At 38.9% G+C, this 11217-nt stretch overlaps 2 protein-coding genes across 2 annotated transcripts; one reads left to right on the forward strand and one right to left on the reverse strand.

The window, feature by feature from the left end:
- Window positions 1-3398: 3398 nt before the first annotated feature.
- LOC149243733 (toll/interleukin-1 receptor-like protein) lies at window positions 3399-3896 on the forward strand. The gene has a single exon (XM_089371290.1). It carries the CDS (start codon window positions 3399-3401, stop codon window positions 3894-3896), a length of 498 nt encoding a protein of 165 aa, XP_089227416.1.
- Window positions 3897-6260: 2364 nt separating this feature from the next.
- LOC149243734 (uncharacterized) lies at window positions 6261-6713 on the reverse strand. The gene has a single exon (XM_089371291.1). It carries the CDS (start codon window positions 6711-6713, stop codon window positions 6261-6263), a length of 453 nt encoding a protein of 150 aa, XP_089227417.1.
- Between the last annotated feature and the right edge of the window lie 4504 nt (window positions 6714-11217).

An 11217-nucleotide genomic window follows, 5' to 3' on the forward strand; every position in this document is an offset into this window, starting at 1 on the left:
CTCATGTATTTGACTACAACTAGGCCGGATATAATGCATGCTGTTAGTTTGATTTCCAGATTCATGGAGAGGCCAAAAGAAGCACATTGGCAGGCAACAAAAAGGATTCTGAGGTATGTTAAAGGTACTAAAAGGTTTGGCATTTTATATACTGCTTCAAAATGTTCAGATTTAATTGGATACACTGATAGTGATTGGGCTGGAAGTGTAGATGATCGGAAAAGCACATCCGGTTATGTTTTTCACATGGGTTCAGGAGCCATTTCATGGGCTTCTAAAAAACAGCCTATTGTAGCGTTGTCTACAGCAGAGGCAGAATATGTGGCAGCTACAGCAGCAGCATGTCAAGCAATTTGGATGAGAAGGATGTTAAGGAGTTTATGCCAAGAGCAAGCAAAAGGAACTGTGATTTTTTGTGACAATAGCTCAGCTATTGCATTATCCAAGAATTTTGTGTTTCATAAGAGAACGAAACACATTGACACAAAGTTTCATTACATCAAGGAATTGGTAAACAATGGAGAAATTGTTTTAGAACACTGTAGAACTCAGGAGTAGGTTGCAGATATTCTAACCAAACCATTGGGGCAGAAAAGTTTTGAGTTTTTGAGGAAATGTCTGGGTATGATTGATAACCCAACAGTTGAAATTAAAGGGGAGTGTTGAAATATTACTTTCAACTGCAGCGCCAAAACCGTCATGGGATTCCCCGCACCACTTTTACGGAATGGTGGTAATTCTCCGGGGGGCAGCGAACACACTCATCGGCCGACATGTACTCTAAGTGGTTTGTCAATACAACTTTTCCCCGGCACGTAAAGTTCGGTAAAAGAGGTCGTGCGATATTGCCGACAACTGTCCGATTAATGTGGGCCAGATTGACAGTTATGGTGGTTAAAAAAAAAAATATCACCATGTGAAGTAATTAATGAAAATTTATTACGGTTGTTGAATGTAGGTGAAGATTTTTATTTTTATTGTTTTTAATTCACGGGAGTCAGTTTTTACGATACAAGTAAAATGTAATGTTATGTTTTTTTAGAGATGCAATGTAACGCACAGCAGTGCAAAGTAAGAAGTAAAAGAAAAATTACACATAACAGTCTTAATTTTCAGGAGAGACAGAGTGAAGTTTTGAACTGCCTCTGAAGCAGTCTTGTGGTAATCCCTCTGTTAGAGGAAGATCTTTCTGTAACAGTTTTTTTTGGTTAATGAATACAAGTTTTTTTTTTTTTTTTTTTTTTTTTTTTTTTTTTTTTTTTGTGTAAAACTCTGTCATCCCAAAAACATTTTTAGTTTTCTCTATGTTAAGAAACAGAGCATTATTCTCTGTTCATTTTTGTTCTGGAATTATCAGAAATTCCCAACAGTCCAGCGAGAAAATAAATCGCAATAGAATGCTACATGGGTTTCTTTGAGACTATTTGCCACTTCGTAGTTCGGTTCCCAGTAGCTATTTTGGGAAAATTTAAAATAAACCTCTTTGTGAACTGTTTTGTTCTGATTTACGTATTTTGATAATTTTTTTATTGTTTTAATCAAATGCATCATATATTGCGTGATAAAACTAGATTACATCTGCATTCCAGAGGACTAAAATATGTGTCATAATTTTGGTTTTTGTACACGTTGTTTTACAAAGAAAATACATGGTAGTATGCTACTTTTGTGTTTAGCAACAAAACATATGCAATATAATTCCACCTATGTTGTTTAGCAAGGAAATATATGGTCATAGAATGCTACTTTGGTTTGTTAGAGACCAGTAAGCGTTTGTCCAACACTGTCCTTTTTTATTTTTGCAGAATTTAGAGTAAATCTATTTGTATATTGTTTCATTGCATCATATATATATTGCATGGAAAATGCAATTGCATGCATATTGTAAATTTCAGAGGAAATAAACACAAAATTTCCCTGCCCGTTGAAAGACTCTCTCTATGTTTATGAAAAATAACCATTTTGAAAATTCTTGTGAGTATAAAAGCAAAGAAAGCCAGCATAATCACCCTGATTATTTCCGAATATAATCTGAAATAGCAACCACTGCTCAGTTGAGTAGAAGGGAAATTTCCCTGTATCAAATGGCGATGGTCTCGGCCAGAAAACCACTTAGATAACTTGCCCTAAAAAAATGGCACACTCTCAAACCTTCAATTTTTCCAAATAGGCAGTGCTTCCGATGCCTATATGAATCGAAGTGCCTGTGAGTTTCAACGAATAGCCCTGTTGTTACTCCTATTTCACAACACTCAATCATTTCAGAAGCTGAGTATCTCCGACCAAGTTTAGGCAGATGAATGATACGGGCAACGACCAAAAGGTTAGTAGAGAGTCGCAAGAGTCCGTTTATTAGAAGTTATTTTACACAATTTTTTTAGAACATGTAAAGTTGTTTTGAATTGTGTTATTTAAATTGGTTTTTTGATTTTATATATAGATTCAATATCTTGAAAAATTTTCAGGGTATTTTGATTTTACAGGAGATACTCATCCATCAAGCTTATAATTTCAATAAATTATGTTAGATTTTAGAAAAATGAGACCAAAAAACTTACTGAAAAAACTTCCAAAAACAACTCTTTCAATATTCTATGATATTATTTTCAACCCTATAATTTCTCATCACAACTCTTCCAAATTACACCTGAATTTAGTTAGAAATTCTTTAATAAATTTCAACTTTTTCATCATATCCTTTGAGATTTGTAATAAATTAAAACAATTACAATAATATTTATCATAAATGTAACAATGTTTAACATTTTTATTGGGATATATATATATATATATATATATATATATATATATATATAACCCAATATATATATAAATTAATTTAATTTGGTATATCTGAAAACAGCTCTAAATTGATAATCAAAACAATTACTACTTTCTTATAACCATATGTGTGCCTTCATTTAAGCAATTACAATAATATTTATCATAAATGTAACAATGTTTAACATTTTTATTGGGTTATATATATATATATATATATATATATATATATATATATATATATATATATATATAGATAGATAGATAACCCAATATATATAAATTAATTTAATTTGGTATATCTGAAAACAGCTCTAAATTGATAATCAAAACAATCACTACTTTCTTATAACCATATGTGTGCCTTCATTTAAGTTTCTCGTTTACAATGTAGTTTGGTTGCTCCGCTCATATTTACTATTTGATTATGCAAAAGATAATATCCTAACTCTCACATGATGCCTATGAACAACTGGCTACCAGACATACGGCTACCTCCCTAACGTGACATGCTCTCTTTTACGCCGGCGGAAAATCTATTATAGTAAATATTGTTCGCCATTTTCCGAGTTGCACATCGATCTTTCTCTCTCGCACGCTAAGTGTTCCCTTCATCCATGGAGCAAGTGCCAGAGACGGTGCTAGTGGCAGTACCATACCAGGTGTTCATAAATCACAGGGGTCCTGATGTCAAGAAAACCCTTGCCAGCCTCATCTACAATCGCCTCACTAGATATCACGGCCTATGGGTTTTCCTTGATGAAAAGGATATTGACACGGGAGATGCTCTCTCCCCTGCAATCATCGGCACCATCCAGAGTACCTCAATTCACGTTACCATATTTTCTGGGCGTTACGCTGAATCAAATTGGTGTTTGGATGAATTCTGTTTGATTTTGAGATCATATCATGAGTGCAACACCAAGATTATTCCCGTTTTTTCCGACGTTGAGCCCTCGGACCTTCGTCACATTGAGAGCGGGCGTTATGCAGACGCATTTAAAAAACACCAACACAAACGCAGAGTGGCCATGGAAGTCTTGCAGAAATGGAAGACAACCCTGAACGATGCGTCCCATATTTCTTGCCTGCCGTTTAAAATGAATGGAAGGTGAATTCACACTTCATTTATTACTAACCTTGAAGCATATTTATTGATAACTTTGGATTTATTACACCACCCTAATGATTTTCTTTTTCATTCAGTGACTATGGGGACATCGTGGAGAAAATTGGGGATAGTGTATTGTTGAAATGTTACTTTCAACTGCAGCTCCCAAAACCGCCAAAGTTCCCCCGCACTGCTTTTCACAAGATGGTGGTAATTCTCGAAAGGCAGCGAGCACATTGATCAGCCAACACGTGCCCTGAGCAGTTTTGCCAATACAACTTTCCTCGGTGCGTAAAGGTCGGTAAAAAGGGACCTCCAGGTAATTGTGATAACCGTTGGATGGACGTGGAGCAAAATCTACGATTAAAAAAAAATTATCGCCATGTGAATTAATTAATGATTAATTCATTACGGTTGTTGAAATGTAATTAATATAAAATTACTTCGGTTGGTAAATGTACGCAGAGAATTTATTTTTATTGTTTTTAATTCACAGGTGTAGTTTTTTTTTACGGCACAAGTAAAACGTAATGAAATGTCATTTTTTTTGTGTGGTTGTTGTTGGAAATGTAATACGCAGCAACGCGTATGTAAGAAGTAAAAAAATTTACACACGGCAGTGTCAATTTGCAAGGAGAGACAGAGTGAAGTTTTTTTTTTACTGCCTCTGAAGTAGTCTGGCTGTAATCCCTCTGTTAGAGGAAGTTTTCTTTTTAACAGTTGGTTTCCTTTTAATGAATACAAGTTTTTTTTTGTGTGTGTAAAACTTTGTCATCCCAAAACAATTTTTAGTTTCTCTGTGTCAAAACAAAGCATTATTCTCTGTTCAGTTATTTTGTTCTGGAATTATCAGAAATTCCCAACATGGTATCAGAGCTTGTCCAGGCTCTTTGAAGGTGTCAAAGAAGCTGAAGGAAGGATTTCTTGTTGCAGCAGCTTCTCCAGCAGAGTGAAAACTCAATCAAGAAAGAATCCAAGGTATTTCTCAAGTTAGTTTTTTGTGTTACTGTTATTTTTTTTTTTTTTTAACAAGGTTGTTTACTGATATATTATAAAACTTCAAGGAGCGAGTCCTATTACATAAGATGGAAAGAGCAAGGAGGAGAGGATCCAAAATGGGTACGCAGACCCTTGATCCATGTCAGAGGACTTGTAGATTGAGATTTGGAAAAGATAACAGCTATATTGCCGTACAAACAGGCCTACAAGAAAGCAAAATTTGCAAGACATAGAAAGAGTTACAGTTGCTGGTTTACTGAATCATCGAGCTAGGGCTCCTTTTTCTCACTGATCTTTGTCGAGGCCTCTCCGTGCATGCTTTGAGTCATTGCTTTTATGTGAGTTATTGCTTCTTCTAGGTGGTTTCATTTTTCTTTAAGGCCTTCAATCTCCGCTCTCTGTTTCTCCAACTTTTTCCTCTTTGATTTACTGTCAGCCTGAAATTCTTCCTTGAGTTCATTGAAGTGTTTTACAAAATGGGCAATCATGAAATAGTGGGCTTTGCACAGGGTGCAGTTGCTGTTGGTAATAACTCACCATATCGATTCTGGTCTTAGAGATTGCTTGAAGAACTTGGTACAGAGGAAGATACAGAGGGTAGCAGAGGGGAGTGGAATAATGAGAGAGGGAAGTAGAAGTGATCTGACAGATAGCGCGGGCCTGTAAGAGGAACGCTGAGGAGAGACAACCTTTGACAAGGAGAAAAATGAAAGGGAGGGGATAGATAAGGGGAGTGGAAGAGACCAGGGAGGAAGTGAGCGTAGAGGAAAGAGGGAGTTGTTTCAGAAAACCAGAGAGACTGTTAGCGAAAAAGCAAAGGAAAGCACAAAAAACACTGCGATTACCACTGTTGATGGAGGGAGAAAGCCTTCTTCCAGTGCTGATCACAAAGCCCGGTCTAGAACTGAAGAACACTTGACGCTTTCTGAAGAGAGCGCTTCTGGGACTCAAGCCTTTACTCTTATGATCTTGAAGGACTGAAGCTCTGAACTAAGGGAAGAGTGAGGTTTCCTGTTGGATATATAGAAGGTTGAGAGTCTGGGCATCAGAATCTGAAGCATGTGACTCAGAGATTTTACTGATCATGAAGTCTTGCCTTGGATCGCTTATGCAGTCAATATAGATTATGAAGGGACTGGTGCCTAACCTCTGCTTGGAATTGTCACGAGAACTCTGTCTGGGCATAGTCCCGTACCGGATTATTTTGTCTGTGTGGATTTCCTTTGCAGCATTCATGATGAAGAAGATGACGGTGTCAGAAAGGGAGGAGTCAACGGACAGCTTGTCGGTTTTGGGAGGAGAGGCAGACGAGATTATGAGATGACTGATATGATCGAGGTTCAGAGGAGTTGCTAAAGGATGGGTCGAGTTAAGGGATTGACTTGTCATAGATATGATCATTCTCTCGGACCTGACCAGTAATTCTGTTGACTGCCCTGTTGGCAAGAGAGTCCGCCTCCGTATTGTTGTTCCTCAGAACATGTTTGAAGATGGTGTCTCCCATATGGCTTAAATTATTCATGATCCTGAGTTTGATGTTACTGAGAGCCTTTTTTTTGAATTCTCCCCCTGTGGCCAATGCAGGGATCACAATTTCCGAGTCACCCATAATGATTGGGTTCTGAACTTGCATTTGTTTCATGATGCTTGTGCCTAAGAGAAGGCTGTATGCCTCTGCCATATTATTTGACATTTGTCCCAGGCCCCATTCGTAGGTTGCGAGAATTTTTCCATACTGATCTTTGATAATTCCCTGCCCCTGCTTTCCCCGGGTTGTTTTTTGATGCTCCATCAAACTGGAGGGTGGTTCTCTTTTGCTCATGTATCCATTGATTTATGTCTTCCTTAGTGCCCCTACGTTTCCCGATGTTCCCCCTCTTGCCAGCTGTGGGGGGAGGTTGCTTATTTTTATCATAACTTAAGCAGAATTTATTGAACCAATCCTCCTCATCTTTCTGCTAGCTGGATCGATCCGGTTGAGAGATAGAATTGGTGATTATTATTTTAGAGACAAGGCCCATTGTTTTTGCCAAGGCACGAGCTGGGTTTGGCTTCTGGTTGTTGAAGATGCAGTTATTCCTGGTGAGCCAGATTTTCAAGCTGAGCGTTGAGGGGATACATTTCCACAAGCGGGTGATGATGGCCTTGCTTTTTCTAGAGTGAGGGTAACATTTCTCCCAGTTTTTGTGAAGGGTAGGGAGCTGGTCGAAGGTCTCTCTTATTCTCAACGGACTGATAATTTGATTCCAACAGTTTTGGGCATAAGGGAAATCTAAAAAGAGGTGTTTACTACTTTCCTCCTCAGCACAGCAGAGACAACAGATTAAGGGGCCATGAATTCCTCTTTTTTTGAGATTCTCAGCCGTGAGAATCTTGCCTTTGAGAAGAGTCCAGTTGAAGAATTTAATCTTTGGAAGGCATTCTGTTTTCCACACAGCTGTACAAAGATTCCAGTTACCGAGAGTAGAGCTTGCCTGGAGAAGTTTGTACCCATCTTTAACAGTGAAGTTTCCTCCACTAGGATCCCATATGAACCTGTCACAAGCATCTTTGTTTATGGGAGCTGATCCTGAAAGGGATATCTTGAGGTCTACCCATTGATCCCTGAGGTTATTTGGGAGAGGGAGATCCTTCCAAGCAAGCCAACTATTTTGATCCCATAGGGAAATGTCATATAGAGAGTTCAAGTTTTTTGCCTCCATCCATGTTTTCAAGGTGCTGAACTGCTGAAGAAGATTTCTTGGCTTCGATCCCATAATTATGTCCGTCCATATATTTGTTTCTTTTCCATTACCCAGCGATTTTGAGATGTGGTTTTTGAATTGGGGGAGGACTTTTTTGATGAGTTTCCATACTGGAGTGCAAGATCTTTCTGCAATTACTTCAGAGAGGACATTAGAGTTCGGCCCATTGAGGTATTTCCTTTTCATAGCCTCCACCCACCAGGAGCCTTTTCCTATGAGCATTCTCCAGATCAGTTTAAATCCCATTGCTTTGTTAGAGAGGCTTGGAATTTTGATAGCTAGGCCCCCTTTTTCGAAACGGAGGGTAACTTGGTCCCATCTGACGAGGCTAAATTTTTTCGAATCTTGCTTCCCTCCCTGCCAGAGGAAACTTCTCATGATTAAATCCATGTGCTTGTGGGTGCTAGTAGGGGCTAAAGTGACTGCATATTGATATATGGGGAGAGCCTTAATGAGAGTTGTTCTGCCCACCAAATTTAGCTAGGACAGCCCCCAGCTTTGGAGTAGTCCTCTCATTTTTTCTATTTGCTTAATCCAGATTTCAGACTTGACGATTTCTTTTGCTAAGGGCAGACCCAAATAAGAGAAGTGACTCCAATTTCTTTGAATTGGGATGTCCATGATCAAGGAGATTCTTTGCATGATTTGAAGAGGAACGTTCCACGTATATATTTTACACTTTTTGTTGTTTAGCATTCCCCCTGAAACTACCAGGAAGGTTTCCAAAGTTCTCTTGAATCTTTTTGCCATTAAGCTTGAGGCTTCCCCTATTAAAAGGGTGTCATCCGCAAAGAGCGAGTGATTAATTTCTTTATCCCTCTCGCTATGCTGATCCCTGTGATCTCCTTTTGCTTTCGGAGGTTTTCCAGATGGATGCTCAAGGTTTCAGCCATAATGATGTATAAGAAGGGAGAGAGGGGGCAACCTTGCCTCAGTCCCCTTGTGCTTCTAAAGTAGCTGCTGGGTCTACCATTTATGAGGGGGGCGGTCCAAGGGTTTGAGATGCACTCCATGATGATGCTTATGAAATTGCTGGAAATTCCGAATTTCCTGAGAACATCTGCCAGGAAGTGGTGGTTGACCCTGTCAAAGGCGTTTGCCATGTCCAATTTTATAATCATACCTCTTTCCTTTCTGTTGATGCTGCTATGTATTGCTTCTTGAATCAATATGACGTTGTCCGTTATTTGTCTTTGAGGGACAAATCCACCTTGATTCTCTGATATAAGGTAGGGAAGGAGCTTTTTTAGCATGTTTGCAGTATTTTGGTTACTATTTTGTAAGAAACATTGCAAAGGGAAATAGGTCTGAAACGGTCAAAGGAGAGGGGATTGAGGTCCTTGGGGATAAGCGCAAGGTGGGAGGATTTAGTTTTTTCTCCCATCTTATATTTTTTGAAGATATTTTTAACCATGCTGACATAATCCTTTTTCATTGTGTCCCAGTGATTCCTGAAAGCAACGGTGAAACCATCAGGTCCAGGGGCCTTGTCTGGTTGCATGCTGAATGTAGCCAACCTTATTTCCTCCTCCGAGACATCCTTGTCCAGTTCTCTATTTTGAAGTTCGGAAATTTTGCTCTCAACTGGTTTGAGAAAATCCGTGCTGTTCAAAGTCTGAGGGACTGCTGATAAGAGGGATTTGAAGTGGCTGTGCGCTGCTACTTTAATTTCCTCTTGTTCGCTGATTTCTTTCCCCTCTGTGATGATTTTATCAATTTGATTTTCGGCTCGTCTGATATTAATATTGTTGTAAAAGAAGGAGGTGTTTTTATCTCCACCTCTGAGCCAAAGACACCTTGATTTCTGTCTATGTTCTTCTTCCTCTACTCTATTTTGCCTGTAGAGTTCCCTTAACATTTCGTTTTCATGGGATTGGTCTTCCTTTGAGAGTTGATTATCCTCTTTCTCCTGATTCCACTGTTCCATTTTCCTGTGTAGCTCTGCTCTTTTTTTATTTTCCATTGCTGCGTTCTCTTTGGCCCACTGTTTTATTACAGCTCTTAAGGATTTTAATTTTGTTTCCCATATGTAGTGGGGCGAGCCAATGACTTCCTTCGCCCAATGGTATTTGATGAGTTTTCGAAAGTCCTCCTTAGAGTCCAAAGATTTGTTGTATTTGAAGGGAAGGGGCCCAAGGTTTCTTCCATTGTTGAGGATCAGCACCACAGGCTTATGGTCTGAAGCTGAGGCATGAACTATTTTTCTTTTGACTGAGGAGAAGCCTGAAACAATTCTTTCATGAATTAGTATTCTATCAAATCTCTCTTTGATATTGTGGATTCCAACTCTCTTGTTGCTCCACGTGAATTTTCCATTGTTAGGGGTGTTATCGGGAATAGTGTCTATGCAGAGCTGCTAATCCCACTAAGGCTGGTAGCTACCTTAGAAACAAACACACTAAAAACTACTTTCGTTTTCCTTTATGAAAAATAGATAAGAGAAGAATAAGGAGACCAACCTCTGTCTTTCGCTTGGTTCCTTGCTCGATTCCTCTCTCTTCTAGTAGGTCTTTGCCACTCGCTTCCTTGTCTACCCAGCTTCAAAGAGTACCTGTAGAATCAAAGCAGCATAACACTATCCAAGAACATAGATCTATTATCATAAACAATATAGGATCAGAAGTACATTGACCATACAAATGCATAAATAATCAATCATACAAGAATATGGAGGAAAACTTGAATAGCTTTATTGATAATCAAGAAAGAGCAAAGAGAATTACAACCGATTGTTCTGACCTAGTATCATCCTCTCAGCAAGTAATCCCTTCTTCACCTCATGAAAATCTTAGATCACCCAACACTATGATATTGCACCAAGAAACCAACAGCACTTCCTTACAAGATACAAAATTCCAATCTCTGGATCTCTGGGATGAGGGATCCATATATAGATGTCTGCAAGAGAGGTGAGTCAGTTTTTTAGATTTGATTAGTGTCCTCCCTCTGATAGTTCTTGATTCCACTTGGAGATTGATGATCTCTTACTCATCCCTGGTCAAATTCAGAGAGGCAAGTGTCACAGGAGAAGTTTCTGGAAGATTCCATGCTTCTCCACCTTGCGGATTGACCCTGCCATTTGTCCCTTCTCGCCCATCGCATCCCATAGAAGGTATTTTTGACATGCATCGCACCTACTGTGTGTATTTAGGTGGGATGCAATGCACTTTGCCTATGGAGCAGGTGAAATGGTCCAGTTTTGACCAGTTCTGAGTAGTTTTTCATGGAGAACTTCTGGGAGATGTTGTAATTAGTTGACCTTGTTCTTCTAGGCGTTGGAACAACACCTTTAGGGACTTAGTAGCCCTTGGTTTATGGATATTTATGCTTTGGGTTGCAGTTCCCAAAAATTTCTATAACAGTTTCCCCCTAAAGCATGAGGTCGTTAATATTTTGATGTCGGGTGAAATGCTTTATCATGAGGATCCGAAGTTTTTTTGAGCTGGGAGGCAACCTGTAATAAGATACAATACAATACATTATCTTCCTTTTATTTTTATGATCTAGCTGAGGCGGGCATTCCCATGCTCAGCTTTATAAATTCATTTTCATGTACATAGGACAGACAATCGTCTGAGTGTA

The sequence above is a fragment of the Pinus tabuliformis genome, chromosome 8 (genome assembly GCF_031772625.1).
Source record: "Pinus tabuliformis cultivar Carrire ecotype Pingquan chromosome 8, CPIR1, whole genome shotgun sequence".
Lineage (NCBI taxonomy): Eukaryota > Viridiplantae > Streptophyta > Pinopsida > Pinales > Pinaceae > Pinus > Pinus tabuliformis.

Bases quoted from the DNA above. Each gene is read 5' to 3' on its own strand.
- LOC149243733 (XM_089371290.1), top strand. From the start codon at position 3,399: ATGGAGCAAGTGCCAGAGACGGTGCTAGTGGCAGTACCATACCAGGTG.
- LOC149243734 (XM_089371291.1), bottom strand. From the start codon at position 6,713: ATGAGCAAAAGAGAACCACCCTCCAGTTTGATGGAGCATCAAAAAACA.